Genomic DNA, 15,405 nt, shown 5'->3' with positions numbered 1-15,405 from the left:
TCCCTCGCACTCGCTGCCAGGATGAAGTACGCGCTCCTGCCTCTCACCGTCGTGTCGGCCATCGTCACCCTCGTCTCGGCAGAGTCGGCCCCGGCCTTCACCGTGCGTCGTCGTCCTCATCTCCCTCGCCGCCTTCCACGTCCTCACCCGCCTCTCGCCCCCTGCGCAACAGCCTACGAGCGTAAAGGGCATCTTTGTCGAGCAGTTCGACACCGGCCTCGACCGCTGGTCCCCGTCAAAGGCCACAAAGACCGAGCGCGACAACGAGGTGAGCCCTCTCCCCTCTCCTCCCCCGCTTTCCAGCGCGTTCCCTCCGAGCCGCGGCACCTCGTCGCCTCCTGCGCTCCAGTGGAACTGACCACCTCGTCCGCACACAGGTCTTCTCGTACGTCGGCAAGTGGAGCGTCGAGGAGCCGTCCGTCTACCCGGGCATCCCTGGCGACGAGGGCCTCGTCCTCAAGTCCAAGGCCGCCCACCACGCCATCTCGGCCCCGCTCGACGCCCCCTTTGACCCCAAGGGCAAGCCTCTCGTCCTGTCGTACGAGGTCAAGCTCCAGAACGGCCTCGACTGCGGCGGCGCCTACATCAAGCTCCTCACCGAGAGCGCCGAGGTGCGTCGCCCACCTTTCCCCTTGTCGGTGGCACGTCCCGCCTCGCGAGTCTGCGTACTGATAGTTCTGACGACCGTGCGCAGGGTATCCAAGCCGAGGAGTTCTCGGACAAGACCCCCTAGTGCGTCCCACCGTCCCTCCTCTCGAACCTCCTTCAGAGCCTGCCCCTCTCTCGCCCTCCTCCCTTCCGCCAGTCTCCCCCAGTGTGCAACCCCTGCTGACTTCGCTTCCGACCCACAGCACCATCATGTTTGGCCCGGACCGCTGCGGCTCGACGAGCAAGGTCCACTTCATCTTCCGCCACGTCAACCCGATCACGGGCGAGATCGAGGAGAAGCACCTCACGGCGCCGCCGTCGCCGCGCATCACCAAGACGACGGCCGTCTACACGCTCGTTGTGCGCCCCGACCAGACGTTCGAGATCTCGATCAACGGCGACAAGGCCAAGTCGGGCTCGCTCCTCGAGGACTTTACGCCCGCCGTCAACCCGCCGATCGACATTGACGACCCCAACGACAAGAAGCCGAGCGACTGGGTCGAGACGCCCAAGATCTCGGACCCGCACGCCGTCAAGCCGGCCGACTGGGACGAGGACGCGCCGGCGACCATCCCCGACCCGGACGCCGTCAAGCCCGCCGGCTGGCTCGAGGACGAGTCGCCTGTCGTGCCCGACCCGGACGCGGTCAAGCCCGACGAGTGGAGCGACGAGGACGACGGCGACTGGGTCGCGCCCCTCGTGAGCAACCCCAAGTGCGAGGCGGCGCCGGGCTGCGGCGAGTGGAAGCGTCCCGAGGTGCCCAACCGTGCGTCCCACCTTCTCTTTCCTCTGTCTAGAGCGTGACTCGCGCTCTCGCATAACGTCCAAGTCACTGACTCTGGCTCTCCTCGCCGCAGCCGACTTCAAGGGCAAGTGGTTCGCGCCGCTCGTCGACAACCCGGACTACAAGGGCCCGTGGGCTCCTCGCAAGATCGCGTGCGTCCTCGCTCTCTCTTCCCCTCGCCCGTCGCCTGCGCCTCGAGCCCGCCCTGACGTATCCTCGCCCGTCCACCGACTCGCAGCAACCCCAACTTCTTCGCCGACATGCGCCCGTCCGACTTTTCGCCGATCGGCGGCGTCGGCTTTGAGCTGTGGTCCATGACCGACTCGATCCTGTTCGACAACATCTTCCTGTCCGACTCGGAGGCCGACCTCGAGACGTTCCTCGACGAGACGTACCGCGTCAAGGCGCCGCTCGAGGCGGCGCTCGAGGCCAAGGACAAGCCCGCCGCCGACGAGCACGACCACGACCACGGCAAGAAGGCGACCGCCGAGCCCGACCTCAAGGCCGACCCGGTCGCGTGGGCCAAGTTCAAGGCGCAGCAGTTCCTCGACGAGGCGCTCGTCGACCCCAAGCGCGCGTTCGTCGACCGCCCGCTCGTCGGTGGCGCGCTCGGCCTCGCGCTCGCCATGATTGTCGGCCTCGCCGGCGTCATCCTGAGCCTCGCGCTGCCCGCCGGCGCCGCCGCCGCTCCCGCCTCGCGCGCCGTCGCCGACAAGGTGCCGTCGTCGGGCGAGGTCAAGAAGCAGGCGCAGGCGGTCAAGGACAAGGCGTCGACGGCCGTCGCCGACTTCAAGGCCAAGGGCGCCGAGGTGGCCGACGACCTCAAGAAGAGCGGCGAGCCGACGGCGGTCGGCACGGCGGGCGAGCTCAAGGTCGGCGGCGAGAAGGACCTCGACACGGTCGCCGACGCCATGGCGACCCAGGACCCGGGCGTCAGGACGAGGGCCAAGGCGCGCAAGAGCCGCGAGGGCGACGAGTCGGCGTGAGCGGGCGTAGGTCGTGCTCGCTCCGTCTCGGGCGCTTTCCCCCTCGCCGGGGCCTCTCTGGACTCGAGCTCCCTCTCTCTCTCTCCTTCTCTCCCTCCCTCGATGACCAAAACGCAGCATTCGTGGCCCCGCTTGTCCCGTTGTCCCGTTGTCCCCTCCTCTCGTCCCTCTCTCCCACTCTCTGCGTGCCCTCCTCCTCCCGATTAGTCGTTCCTCCCTCGCTCTCCCTCTGCAATTCAGTCCTCTCGCAAGTCTGCCGCACTCTCGTCGACGCTCTCGAGAGACAGAGAGAGATGCAGGGTATCGAACGGCGTTGCGGGTGCGAGAGAGAGGATCGAGACGAAGGCGAGGTGCTACAGGCTGTACAGCGAGAGGAGGAACGACTGACAGCGGCTACCGGTCGGCCGACTGGTTCTGCAGAATGTCCTTGAGCGAGCTGTGCGACACAGAATGAGTCGGGTCAGGTCCGCTCGAGTGCGAGAGAGGAAGGAGAGGAGGAGCGGACGCACTTTTGCGCCGTCATGATCTCGTTCTCGAGGTACTGCACCATCGCCACGGACATGAAACGCGCTGTCAGTATGTGCTCGTGCAGGCAGGATTCGCGGTGCGGAAGCGAGGGCGCACCTTTGCCTTCTTGTCGAGGACGGCCATGTCGTCCTGGGCGTCCTTGGCCTGAGCGCGCAGCGTGTTCTCGACGTTGTTGCGCGACTCCTGGACGAACCTGTGGTGGGCAGGAGAGGGGCAGGTCAGTTCTGGATGGGGTGGGGCGGGAGGGAGAGGGGACGGACATGCGGCCGACGCCGCGGTAGCAGGTTGCGCCGCCGGGCTCACGCGGGAGGACCTCGATCTCGCGGAGGGTGAGGGTGGTGATTTTGGCGTCGCGCTCGCGGGCGTTGAGCTGGGCGCGGACGGCCGAGAGGGAGCGCGAGGCGTCTTGGCCGCGCTGCTGGAGCTGGAGGAGGGCCTGGGTGGGGAAGAGCGGGTTTAGAAGAGAGGGCGGGGCAGGGATAGAGTGGAGGGTGTACCTGTCGGACGTCGTCTCCCATGGTGAGCTGCGGGTGATGCGGGTGTGTGTCGAGCGAGAGTTGATGAGGAGGGACGAGGAGGAGGGAGGGTTGCACCACCAACCTCGTCTCGACTGGGCTCTGCCAGGCCAGCGACTACTCAAGCACCCGCACAGTGAGTCCTGCAGCCTCTGTGACCCCATCCCTCGCCTCCCCAGGGCGCGCGCTCACCTTTTCCCTCATCTCCCTCCTCCCCTCAGATGAACTCGCTCGTGTCGTCCCTCCGCACCGCCTTGCGCCCAACTGCCACCAGGGCCATCATCTCGCGCGCACCCTACTCGACCCACCCGTCCCCCTCTGCCGACTCGGGCCCCGTCGCCTCGACCTCGTCCGCCTCCCCCTCCTCCTCCTCCTCCTCCTCCTCCAAGTCGGGCATCAACGCCCTCGACAGCGTCATCGCCGGCATCAAGAACTCGAAGAAGAAGGCCACATCGTCCTCCTCGAGAGCCTCTCCACCCCGTCCCTCGGCCGCCGACCTCTTCGCGTCGCACCGCGGCTCGGCCCACGCCGCCGCCTCGCGCTTCCTGTTCGACTCGACCCCGTCGGCAAAGTCGCAGACGCCCCGCCCGGCCACCCCGGAAGAGACGTGGCGCCACACGCCGGCCGTCCCGTACTCGCTCCCCGTCACGACCACCTCGGCGCGCTCGTTCGCCGTGCGCGACGGCAACGTCGCCCGCGCGTACCGCACCCTCAACCGCGTCCTCAACGACAACAACGTCCGCCGCGAGCTCAAGCGCCAGGAGCGCTTCGAGACCCCGAGCAACAAGCGCGTCCGCCTCAACTCGGAGCGCCACCGCCGCAGGTTCAAGGTCGCCGTCGGCAAGTCGGTCTCGCTCGCGCTCCGCACAAAGGACCTGTAGAAGGGCGGCGCGAGCGTCGGCACGGCGTGTAACGAGTTGGCTTTCGAAAGATCCCGCACGAGTTGTCGAGCTCTCCTGTCGCGCTTTCCGCTCGCCTCTTTGCGTGCGGCGGGTTCTCTCCTCGCCGTCGACTTTCCTCGACGGGATCCTCCTTCTGTCGCTCTCGAGACTCGTCTACCTCGTTCGAGATAGCGTTATTGACTCATTCCGCCCCAGCAACAGCTACGAATCGACTCATACAGCGACAACTCGACGATCGGCCTCCCCTCCTCGACCACCATTCCTCCTTCCCTTCCTCCCGGCTCAGGAACCGCCGCCCCTCGCACCGCCGATCGGCCACACGCTCCCTCGCACTCGTCGACCGCCGCATTGTGCGCCGCAAGAGCGCCAGGCCGTCAACGACGTGGTCGGCGCCGTCGTCGTGGACGAGCGGGCCGTGCGGCCGCGAGTGCGAGTACAGCTGCGGGTCGCGCACGAGCTGCTGCGGGTCGATCTGCTGCTGGGACGGGCGCAGCCGGCGCGCGAACGGTGTTGAGGAGAGGAGAAGGACGAGGCGGGCAGGTGGCCGGGAGGAGGGGGACGGGGCAGCGGCGGCTGGGTCGCTCGGCGCGGGCAGCGGACGGTAGTGGGAGAGCTTGGCGCGGCGAGGACCTGTGCGAGCGGGCGAGGGCGTGGGGAGGGAGAGTCAGGGCGGGTCGCGAGGACGGGCGAGCAGGGGAAAGGAGATGCGAAAGGGTCGGGCGGCGAGTGTATGGCGGCGTGGTCGAGGCTGTTACTCGACAGGTGCCTGCAACGAGGTGTGTCAGACTCGTGCGGCACGACGAGAGGATTCGCAGCGTAGAGAGTGCGAGAGCTCGCGCACGCACCTGCTCGACGTTGCTCGTCGCTCGCTTCCTGCGGGTGCGGACAGGGCTCTTGGTCGTGGCCGGCGGACTCGCCGACAAGTGTGCATGCCATCGAGGGTGCGAGTATCGCTCAAGTCGAGCTGCCGTGCGACGAGGCAGGGAAAGCAGAAAGGTCGTTCAAGACGCACAATCGTCCGAGCGACGGCACCTTTTCGAGCAGGCCGCCCAGCTGTCGGAGGTTCTCGAAAACCTCGAGACGACCCGCGTCGTCAGAAGAGTTGTAGTGGCGCACGAGAGCCGAGTGCGCCGGCGCCGAGGTGCTCAAGTGCGTCCGCGCGCTCGGGATGAAGCTCCGTAGCAGGAGCGACGAGGTCCCGCACGGCCTCCACGAACGTCTTACAGGAAATGTGGACTTGTCGAGCGCGCCCGAGTCAGGACCGGCCGACAGATCGCAAGAGGAAACGAGCTGTCAAAACGTACCGGCTCGAGGAGCGTACGAGGTTGCCGAGAGCTGAACGACCCAGGGCGTCGAGCCCCGGATACGAGAGCGACTTGAATCGCTTGGAGAGAGCCGGGAGCGAACACAGAGCGTGCCGTCACAAGAAGGAGAGGGCGAGGGGAAGCGAAATCCGAGTTGCGAGACCGGCAAGCTCTGTGCGGAGACAGGCTTCGGAAAGTCCGCCGGGCGGACGCGTGGCTCGTCAACGGCATGAAGCCCAGAGCAGGCTGGCGCAGTAGCTCCAGGCGGTCGCTTCGAGGCGCGGCGAGCGAACGCGAGAGGACCGGCGAGGCCGTCGAACGCAGTGAGCTTGCCGTCGGCCGACTTGAGAAGGCCGATTTGGCGCCGACGCTTGGACCTCTCGCCGTCGCTTTTGAGCCAGCTCTCTCGCACACTCTCAAAAGGTTGCAAGCAAGAGACGAAGAGAAAAGGAGAGAAACGCGATCCAGACCCGGCAGCTACCAAGCTCCGCTCCCCGTACCGCCTTGGCGGCCCTCGAGCACCCTCACGGTCGATCCAGCGCGGCGCCCGAGCGCGTGGTACGGGCTCGAGCCGTCGCGCGACTGCTCATCGCGACGACGAGGAGGCGTGGGAACGAAGTAAGGCGAGCTGTGGCCCTGACCGTAAGGCGGGACGGGCGGATACTTGGTGTCCGAGCCCGACGACGAGTAGCCGCTCGTGTCGTCGTGCGAGTCCGAGTCTGGCGAGGCGGGACGGACGGCGTGGCCGTCGTGATGGAACGAGGAGCTGGGCTGCGCAGGAGGCGAAGCGAGTGTCAGGCCGTCGTCCTCGCGTGCCCATGCAGAAGAAGGAAAAGCCGAGCGCACATGCGTGATCTGCACACCCGAAAGGCGAGGCACGCTGTCAGGCCCACGAGTAGACGTGCGGGCCGACGATGGCTCGCCAGCATGACGGCGCTCGGCGGTCGCCGCCAAGGCGGCTCGCTCCTCCCTGAGCTGCCGCCTTCTCTCGGCTTGGCGTCGCCTGGCTTCCGGCTCCTTAGGCCAGATACTCGTCCAGTGTCTCTGCAGGACGAAAGGGTCAGAAAAAACGCTCGAGTGACGGGAAGTCACGTTCGAGGAACAAAGGACGAGGAAGAGGAGGACGGACGGTTTCGGCGTCGTGGTTCTCGAGGCGCTCGCGCCACCTCTCGAGCTTCGCCCGAACGTAGCCCCGCGTCTCCTCGTTCGCAGCGTCCCACCGCTTGATGAGGTAGTTGGCGCAGAGGTCGCGTCCCTCCTTGCGGATGGCGGCCGCGTGCCCTGGGTTCGCTCGGACGCCCTTCTCGACGACATCTCGCACGGCGGCGACGTAGTCGCCTTCACGATTCTGCGAGACACGCAGCGAGAATGAGTCAGGACGAGAGCCTGGGAGGCGACCATGACGCAGAAGGTGGGCGTACGAGGTTGTCCATGAGGTCCGTGCGGCGGTGCGCGAGTGGGGAGGTGACGGCGACGAGGATGCTTTCGCGTGCGAAGCGAAGAAAGAGGAGGACGAGGGCACAGAGGCGAGAGAGGGAGAGGGCTACTGTGGGTGACGGTCGACGGAGAGCCTAAAGCCGGTCGACGAGCGCGGACGAGAGGAAAGACCCGGCGCAAGGACCGCGCTCGAGCCAAAGCCGCGCCGAGCCGGACAGGAGGTGAGCTCGACGATCGAGATACGAACGTCGTTGCAGACAAATCGCGTTCGCCGCCCTGCACGAGGCCGACCTCGACTCGGCTACTCGTCCTCGTCCTCGCTGACCGGCGGCGCCACCTTCTTCTTCTTGCTCGCTCCTCCTCGGGACGACCTGCGAGTTGCGGCGGGCGACGACTCGGCGCGAGAAGCGGCGGCGTCCGAGTCTGCGAGGGGGAAGCAGGGGAGGGAAAGCCGCCGAGTTAGTTTGTGGGCGAGTGACGGGAGAGGCCGCTCTCGCCGCAATCGACGGACGAGGCAGAGGCAGGAGAGAAAGAGGATGCCGCCACGCACCGTCGTCGTCCTCGTCCTCGTCCTCGTCGTCCTCGTCCGCCCGACCGCGCTTCTGCCCCTTGCCCGTGCCGCTCCCCTCCTTGCCCTTGCCCTTCTTCCCCCTCTGCGCCGGTGTCGCCGCCTCGCTCGTCGCGTGCACGCTCTCCTCCTCCTCGTCATCGCCGTCGAGCCCGAGGGCGGCGACGCCGACCGGCACGCCGTGGAACTTGCGCGTCTTGGGGTCGCGAGGCCAGGTCCTGCGAGGGGCGAGGGAGGGCCGCAAAGTGAGCATGCGCTTCATAAGGTTTCCGCGCGCGCGAGAGAGGGAGAGAGAAAGGGAGAGAGAGGGAGAGAGCTCGGGACGCACTGCTTGCACGGGTCGGGCGGGCTCGAGAAGTGGTCGGGGCACTGCCCGTTGACGCCGAGTCGGCGCGGCGCACAGAACGTGTGGAGGCGGACGCCGCAAGCGGCATTCGGGCAGGCGTAGCCCTGCACGCGACGTGAGCGGAGGAGAGGTCAGGTCGGCGGCTTGGCGGGTGACGAAAGGAAAAGGTGAGGGGACGCACGCTCGTGACGATGGAGAGGCAGTCGTTGCAGTCGACGACGACACGATGCCTCGGGTCTGGCGCGTCCTCGTCGTCGTCCTCGGCGTCTTGCGCGAACGTCTCCCGCAGGTACGGCGCAAGCTCGACCAGCGAGCGCGGCGACAGGGTGAGGCGAGCCGACGGATGGAGCGAAAGCCAGCCTGCGAAAGAGAGCGTAAGGTCCTGTGCATGTCCGGCGAAACGAGAGCGAGAGGAAGGGAGAGGGACGGACCCTTGGCGAGGAAACTCTTGACGAGCTGGATGGCGACCGTCTTGGTGACCGGCTGCTTGGCGCAGCGTACAGCGTCCGTCTGCGAGATGCTGTAGCTCAGGCGTGGCGCAAGCATGATCTTCTCGACCTGCGGGGGGTGAATGCGAGTCAGTTCGCCTATTGAGTCGAGGACGAATTCGTCCCCAAAAAGAGCGAACGAGAGGGACGCACGACGGCCTTGAAGAAGGCGATCTCCTCGGCCTTGTACTCGGTGGCGAGCTTGGCCGGCTGGTCCTGGATCGTATTGACCTGCGAGTAGGAAAGGGCTATGTGTCAGGCGGAACGTGCGAGGGGACGAGGGCGAGGACGACGCACGAGGATGTACATGCCGGTCCCAGTCTCTTGGTCGCGCGTCATCTTGATGTCGAAGCCGCACAGCGACAGACCCGGCTCGAGTTGCGCGATAAAGTTCTCGAGCGGCGGCGGCGCGTCGACTGCGACCTCGAGAGCGACCGAGAGGAGGTGGGGCAGGGGAGGAAGGGAGGAGAGGTCAGTGACGCCAGGCACCGAAGGAGACAGAGAGAGCTCAGGACGTACGACTGCACAGGGTGGCGCACTCCTTGTAGAGCTCCTTGGCCGTGTCGAGCGAGAGCGTCTTGCGGGCGATGAGGGCCTGGAGGAAGAGGTGCCGGCAGGTCTTGAGCGGCTCTTTGAGGTCGAGGGCGGCGATCTGGGCGGCGTTCTCGTCGTCGCTGTCATTGCCGGAGGCGTGCTGGCGGCCTTTGGACTGCTTGTGGGAGCGCTGTCGCCTGGACGAGGCGTCGTCGGACGAGGCGGACGGGGACCGCTGAGCGCGCGAAGTGGATGCGCGCGGGGCCATGTCGTGGGGCTTGCTGTGCTGCTGAGTGGGCTGACCGGGCAGCGAGCGGCGCAGAGGTCGCTGGCCAGGTGGGAGAGGGCCGAGAGGGAACAGCGAGCGATGAGAAACGCGCCGAGTCGCGTCCCTCGCGACGACGACGACGACCAGCTCACACGCTCGCACAGGGGCTCTCATGTGGCCCGCACAGGATACGATAGTGTCTATGGCACGGCGAGCAAATCTACAGCCGAGCAGAGCTCATTCAAAAGTCACCGACCCTCGAGCCGGCTCGCTCAGCTCCGCCAGCATCTCCTCGCCCTTGCCGCCGACCCTCTCCGACGCGTTCCCCTCGACTTCCGTCGCGCCCGTCGCCCGTGCCGCCGCCTCCTCCTCCCGCCCGAACCGCACGGCCGTCCCCCTCCTCTCGCACTCCCTGACCACCCTCGCGACCGCCCAGTCAAACTCGCCGTTGCCCTTCCAGGCGTCGACCCGCGAACGGTCCCACGTCGCCGGAAGCACGAGCTCGACGAGCCCGCCGAGGCAGGACGCGTCGCTCGGTGCCGGGACGCCAAAGAGGGACGGCGGCGCCGAGGCCGACATGGCGAGCGGCGACGGACGCCTGGTCGGCGAGGACGACGCCGACGTCGGCGCCGTGTTGGTCGTGCTCGACGTCGCGAGAGCGAGAAAGGCTGTCGACAGCGCCTGCGCCGCGACGAGGTGCGGCTCGAACGGGTCACGGGCGCCGCTCGAGCGCGCCGGGCTCGGGGCGACGATCTCGAAGCGCTGCGGTCGGGCAGTCGACCGCTCGACCGTGTCGAGGACGGGGGCCGTGAGCGCGGCGACGGGGAGGACGAGGTGCGCGAGCGCACGGCCGCACCGTTCAACCAGGTCGAACGGGTCGACGACGCCGTCTCGCCGGTGCTCCTCGTCCGAGAGCGGCCTGCTCGTGAGGCTCAGAAGGGCGAGCTGGGGCGCGAGCTCGGCCGGGCTGTGCGTGCCGAGGTCGCGCAGCGTGACCGGGTCGTCGACGAGGCGACAGTCCTCGAGCGACAACGCGCGCAGGTTGGGCAGGGTGTGCGCCGAGAGGAACTGGGCCGCGCTCGGCCCATCGATCTGGAGGTTCTCGATGACGAGCGTCTCGAGGAACGGGAGGGGCGTGAAGAAGGGCGTGAACCGAGAAGTCGTCGTGCGGTCCGACACGAGCGAGTCGACGAGGGCGAGGTGGCGGAGCTCTGCGGGGGAGGAGCTGCGTCAGTCTCAGTCACAGGGCATCGTCGAGAAGACGAGAGGATGAGAGAACGAGAGGACGCACGACGGGCGTTGGCAAAGTCGGTGAGGGAGAAGACGACGACCCGGCGCAACTCGAGCGCCTCGAGCGCGGGACACAGCTCGAGGACCTTGGCGAGCCGGGTCGTGAGCGGGCTCCTGCCGGCGTGCTCGTCGTCTGCGCGCTTGGACAGGCCGCCGTCGAGTCGCAGGCGGGTGACACGCCTCGCGAGGTCGGGCGCGCGCTTGACGGTGCGGAGGAACAGGTTGATCTGCCGCGTCGACGTGAGGGTCGGCTCGGCGTACAAGAGGTTGCGGACGCGATCGCGAGTTTGGGTGCACAGGCGGGCGACGGTCGAGGGCGAGTTGAGGAAGGTGAACTGGAGGATGAGGAGGACGACCTCGGCGGGGAGGACCGGTCGGCGTCGAGGTCGAGCAGGTCGCGCGCCAGACGGCCTGTCGGTGACGCTGCGGGGGTGCACGACGCAGTTCAGCACGGCTGTGGCTTGTCTGCGTGCCTCGGCAGGACAAGTCCGAGAGGATCCGAGGTGGGGGCCGCCGAGAGAGAGAGTGGACGCACCTGGGCCTGCGGGTGTGGCGGAACGAGCTGGTGCGCTTCTTGCGTCGGAACAGCGAGAAGAACGGCATGCTCGACGTGGCTGAGAGGCGACAGGGGGCGAAGGTGGAGGCCGCGCGCGTTCGGACGACTGCCGAGCGAGAAGGGCTCGCCAGACGACGGTGATGCGAGGCCGGGTGTGCGGGTGGCGCTCGAGGCTATGTGCTCACTGTCGCAAGCTGTGCAGCGCGCGCAGAGGCTCGACGAGGTAGTGGGAGGCAGCAGAAAGAGCAGTAGACTCGGCTTTGCCTGCACCGCCTCCGAGAGCTCGCTCTCTCTCTCTCTCGACGACACGAGGCCTGACAGAGGTCGACGGGCTATGTACAAACAGTCGCTCTATCGTATGCCTACAAATGCCCTGAAAGCCCCCTTTCCCTCAGCCTCCTCCTCCCTCGAGCCGAGTCCACCGCCGCCCGCCCTTCAATCCTTTGGCGCCCGAACCGGCCGACGACGACGATGACGATGGCGCTCAGGCGGCGGTGGGCACGACGCCCGAGTTGAGCGGCTCGTTCTCGAGGTTGACGCGGCCGCTGAGGACGTCGACGAGGCGCTGCATCGGCTCCCACCACTGCACCTTGCCGCGGCGGTTCTTGATGTCGGCCTGCTGCATCATCTCGTCGACGGCGACGAACCGAATGCCGGCGCCCTGGATCGCGATCGACGCCGCGCCCGGGTCGCCGCCGGCCTGGGCGTGCTGCTGCTCGAGCCAGTCGATGCACTTGACCGTGAGGCGCACGGCGCGAGTGCGGTCGCGCGGCGAGGGGACGCCGCCCTGAAGCGTGTGGCCGAGCGAGACGAGGCGCGAGTCGAACAGGTCCTTGCCCTCCTCGGCGAGGATGTTGGAGAGGACCTCGGTCGTGTACGTCTTCGAGGCGCGCTCGGCGCTGTGGGCGAGAAGGCAGGCTCGACGAATGTCAGTCGACGCTGACGGGCGAAGGTATACGGGCACGAGGGAGGGAGCGCAGGGACGCACCGGATGACGAGGCGGCCCTCGCTCTTGCCGTTGACGTCCTGCTGGTAGCGCTTCTTGAGGAAGTTGACGTCCGAGACGAGCGTCTTGAGGTCGAGGCCCTTCTCGGGCGTGTACACGATGTTGGCGCCCGACTGTGTGCGACGAGGAGAGCGACTGTCAGTCCTGCTCGGCTCGAGGACGACGACGAGGGGAGGGGGAGAGACGAAGGAGGGCGAGAGGACGCACCGCAAGCGCTCCGAGCATGGCGATGTAGCCGCAGCCGGCACCCTGCGTCTCGACGACAAAGACACGGTTGCGGCTCGCCGTCGCCGACTGCTTGATGGCGTCGCACGCGTCGACGAGGACGTTGATGCTCGTGTCGGACCCGATGCTCCATTCGGTGACGGGCACGTTGTTCGAGATGGTGGCCGGGAGGTGGACGAGCGGGATCTTGAGCGCCTTGTAGCGGTCGCGAGCGCGGCTCAGCTGGTTGAGCGCGACCATGCCCTCGAACCCGCCGACGATGAGGAGCGAGTCGAGCTTGTACTCGGCGAGCTTGGCGGCGATGGCCTCCATGTCCGAGTCGGGCAGGGTGCGGTTCGTGCCGAGCTCGGAGCCGCCGCGAGTGCCCCACTGGTCGACGCGCAGCCAAGTGAGCTCGGCGACGTTGCCCTCGAGGAGGCCGACGAAGCCGTTGTAGATGGCGACGGGCGTGTGGCCGTGGCACAGGCAGTAGCGGACGGCGGTACGAGTGGCGGCGTTCATGCCGCCGGCGGGCGCACCGGTGCTGCAGGAAGGGAAGGGAAGGAGGAGGAGGTCAAGAGACGCTCGAGGAGAGAAGGAGGGGGACGAGCGACGCACTGGACGATGCCGACGCGCATGCGCTGGGCCTCGGGAACGCGGTACTCGGTGTTGAGCCGGGTCGTGGCGCGGAACGCGTGCAGGCAGTCCTCGAACTCGGGGTCGCGCAGGCTGAGGGCGCGCTCAAAGTCCATCGCCTCGATCGCCTTGGCGACCTCCTGCGTCTTGGCGACGGCCTCCATGAGCGGCTGACGCGTGATCTTGTTCTCCGAGCTGCCGATGACGGGCGACGGCGTGTCGGGCGTCGACGACAGGACGGCCTCGACGGCCTCGGCACCCTGGAGCGTCGCGAGGATGCGGTCGTACGCGACCGGGTTGCCGCCGCGCTGCGTGTGGCCGAGCGTCGTGACGCGAGTGTCGAGGCCGAGGCGGTTGGTGAGGACGTCCTTGATTTCGTCGGGCGTGATCGGGTTGAGCTTGCAGTCGTGCGCGCCCTCGGCGACGATGACGATCGTCTTGCGCTTGCCCTCGTCGCGGTGCTGCGGTCGATGGGCTGCGTCAGGACGATGCGGAGCTACAAAAGAGAGAGAGAGAGAAAGGAGGACGCACACGACTGAGGACGCTGCACATCGAGCTCTGCCAGTCCTCGGCGGTCGGAGGACGCTCGGGGATGAACATGTAGTCGGCGCCGGTCGCGATCGACGCCATTAAGGCAAGCCAGCCGCAGTGACGACCCATGACCTCGACGACGAACGCGCGCGAGTGCGACGAGGCGGTCGACGAGATGCTGTCGACGGCGTCGCAGATGCGGTGGAGGGCCGTGGTCGCGCCTGGAGGAACGAGAAGGACACGAGGTCAAGGCCGGGCCTCATGCTGCCGAGGTAGGCCGGCGAGAAGAGAGAGGGACGCACCGATGGTCATGTCGGTGCCGGCCATGTCGTTGTCGATCGACCCGACGAGGCCGACAATGTTGAGGTTCTTGTGGATGTCGTACTGGTCCTGCGAGATGTCGCCTGCGTACACGATAACCGGTGTGAGTATCTGGCGCCGAGGAGGACCGGCGAAAAAGGCGAGGGGACGCACCACGCTCGAGAAGAGCCGTCATGTGCTCGGGCCACTCGGCACGGAGCTTGTCGGCGCCCGTGAGCGAGCCGTCACCGCCGCAGACGACGAGGGCGTCGATGCCGTGGCGGACGAGGTTGAGGGCGGCCGTGCGACGGCCCTCGAGCTCGCGGAAGGCGGCGCAGCGAGCCGTACCGATGAGCGTGCCGCCGATCGAGGCGAACCCGCGGACGTCGTCCCAGCCGACCTGCAGGGGGGCCACGCAGTGTCAGTCGGCTGCCCAAAACCCTCTGACGGGGCGGAGAGAGGGAGAGGGACGCACGCGAATGATGTAGCGACCCTTGAGCGTCTGCTCGCCCTCGCCCTCCTTGAGGAGCTCGCCCTCGCCGTAGGTGGCGACAAAGCCGCCGCGGCGCTTCTCGGGCGCAGCGTCGGTCGCGACGGGCGCACCGGCGAGCGGGGGCGACGACGCGTTGGTCTCGACGTGCGCCGACTCCTCGTTGCCGCGCACGAGACCCTCCCAGCCCTCGCGGACGACGAACGCCTCGCAGCCGCTGTTGCCGGGAACGAGACAAAGGTCAGTCTACGTGCTCGCGAGGGGCGCGCGAGCGCAGGAACTCTGAGTCCAGGCTGCTGAGGGAGCGACTCGAGCCGACCGCGACCGCTCCGCCGTTGAGCCGCCAAGTGGGCGACCGCTTTCTGCGCGTCGCCGCAGGCCCCATCGTCTCCAGGACCTCTTTGAGACTACGTCCTGCGCCGCTGCCGACCGTCGCGCCCTTGCGTGCCCCGCATCGCCCCTCATCAAGGTCGTCAAGACCGACCCTCGCCTCGCTCGTCTCGCTGCCCTCGTGCACCGGTGCGACCGCCGCAGAAAGTTCGAGAGAGGGCACGAGGGGGGAGGAGAAGAGAGACGCACCGAGCAATGGCCATCTTGACGACGGCGCGCACGGCCGCGTTCATGCCCGCCGAGTCGCCTCCCGAGGTGAGGACGGCGAGCCTGGTGCGGCGCTTGCCGGACGCCGGGGTGGCGGGCTCGGCGGGCGAGAGCCCACCGGTGTTGTTGCCGCCCCAGGCAAAGGGCGGAGGCGTCTCGGCGCCAGAGAGGTGAGGGGTGCTCGGGGCCGTCGAGGCGGGGAGCACCTTGCTGAGCTGCTCGGCGACGCGGTCGAGCGGGTTCTGGCTCATGGCGTGTAGGTGGCTGGTGGTCGAGTGGGTGCGCAAGAGCTCTTGCGAGCAAGGTCGAGTGGTGGAGGAAGCGAGCGAAGAGGAGCGGCCGAGCCCAAGAAGTCGACTGAGCGTCATCGATTCGTCGCTCCCTCGGGTGCAGCCGTGGCCGCTCTCTTGCTGCTCTCTGATAGCGACAGAAAGAGTCTTCGCATGAAGCCAAGCAAGGCGAAAGCGAGCAGCGAGCTAAGTGTCTC

The 15,405-nt window shown here is 67.6% G+C and overlaps 5 protein-coding genes across 5 annotated transcripts; 2 read left to right on the top strand and 3 right to left on the bottom strand.

The window, feature by feature from the left end:
• Positions 1 to 9: 9 nt before the first annotated feature.
• On the top strand, positions 10 to 2,678 carry RHOBADRAFT_35252 (uncharacterized protein). Its single transcript, XM_018413263.1, has 7 exons — positions 10 to 102; positions 173 to 268; positions 378 to 611; positions 695 to 732; positions 852 to 1,414; positions 1,506 to 1,584; positions 1,671 to 2,678. Exons 1-7 carry the CDS (start codon positions 22 to 24, stop codon positions 2,416 to 2,418), a joined length of 1,839 nt encoding a protein of 612 aa, XP_018272653.1. The 5' UTR covers positions 10 to 21; the 3' UTR covers positions 2,419 to 2,678.
• Positions 2,679 to 2,708: 30 nt separating this feature from the next.
• Positions 2,709 to 3,464, bottom strand: RHOBADRAFT_52588 (uncharacterized protein; the record flags this gene model as incomplete). Its single annotated transcript, XM_018416413.1, has 5 exons — positions 2,709 to 2,854; positions 2,928 to 2,959; positions 3,043 to 3,139; positions 3,207 to 3,382; positions 3,444 to 3,464. The coding sequence occupies 5 exons, from the start codon at positions 3,462 to 3,464 to the stop codon at positions 2,812 to 2,814; spliced, it is 369 nt and encodes a 122-aa protein (XP_018272652.1). The 3' UTR covers positions 2,709 to 2,811.
• Positions 3,465 to 3,682: 218 nt separating this feature from the next.
• Positions 3,683 to 4,342, top strand: RHOBADRAFT_42946 (uncharacterized protein; the record flags this gene model as incomplete). The annotated part of the gene is made up of 1 exon (XM_018414138.1): positions 3,683 to 4,342. One exon carries the CDS (start codon positions 3,683 to 3,685, stop codon positions 4,340 to 4,342), a length of 660 nt encoding a protein of 219 aa, XP_018272651.1.
• A 6,671-nt stretch (positions 4,343 to 11,013) lies between these two features.
• On the bottom strand, positions 11,014 to 11,344 carry RHOBADRAFT_49524 (uncharacterized protein; the record flags this gene model as incomplete). The annotated part of the gene is made up of 2 exons (XM_018415255.1): positions 11,014 to 11,021; positions 11,134 to 11,344. Coding segments are annotated over 2 exons (217 nt in total), but the record flags the coding sequence as incomplete, so codon positions are not given.
• A 130-nt stretch (positions 11,345 to 11,474) lies between these two features.
• Positions 11,475 to 15,002, bottom strand: RHOBADRAFT_25680 (uncharacterized protein). The gene is made up of 9 exons (XM_018412706.1): positions 14,901 to 15,002; positions 14,307 to 14,538; positions 14,006 to 14,231; positions 13,834 to 13,935; positions 13,532 to 13,752; positions 12,983 to 13,461; positions 12,368 to 12,908; positions 12,143 to 12,273; positions 11,475 to 12,053 (listed from the first exon to the last, which is right to left on the bottom strand). The coding sequence occupies exons 1-9, from the start codon at positions 14,942 to 14,944 to the stop codon at positions 11,639 to 11,641; spliced, it is 2,391 nt and encodes a 796-aa protein (XP_018272649.1). The 5' UTR covers positions 14,945 to 15,002; the 3' UTR covers positions 11,475 to 11,638.
• Positions 15,003 to 15,405: the final 403 nt, after the last annotated feature.

The sequence above is a fragment of the Rhodotorula graminis genome (assembly GCF_001329695.1).
Source record: "Rhodotorula graminis WP1 unplaced genomic scaffold RHOBAscaffold_4, whole genome shotgun sequence".
Lineage (NCBI taxonomy): Eukaryota > Fungi > Basidiomycota > Microbotryomycetes > Sporidiobolales > Sporidiobolaceae > Rhodotorula > Rhodotorula graminis.
The sequence above is the reverse complement of the archived record's forward strand: the minus strand, read 5'-3'. Positions and strand labels throughout refer to the sequence as shown.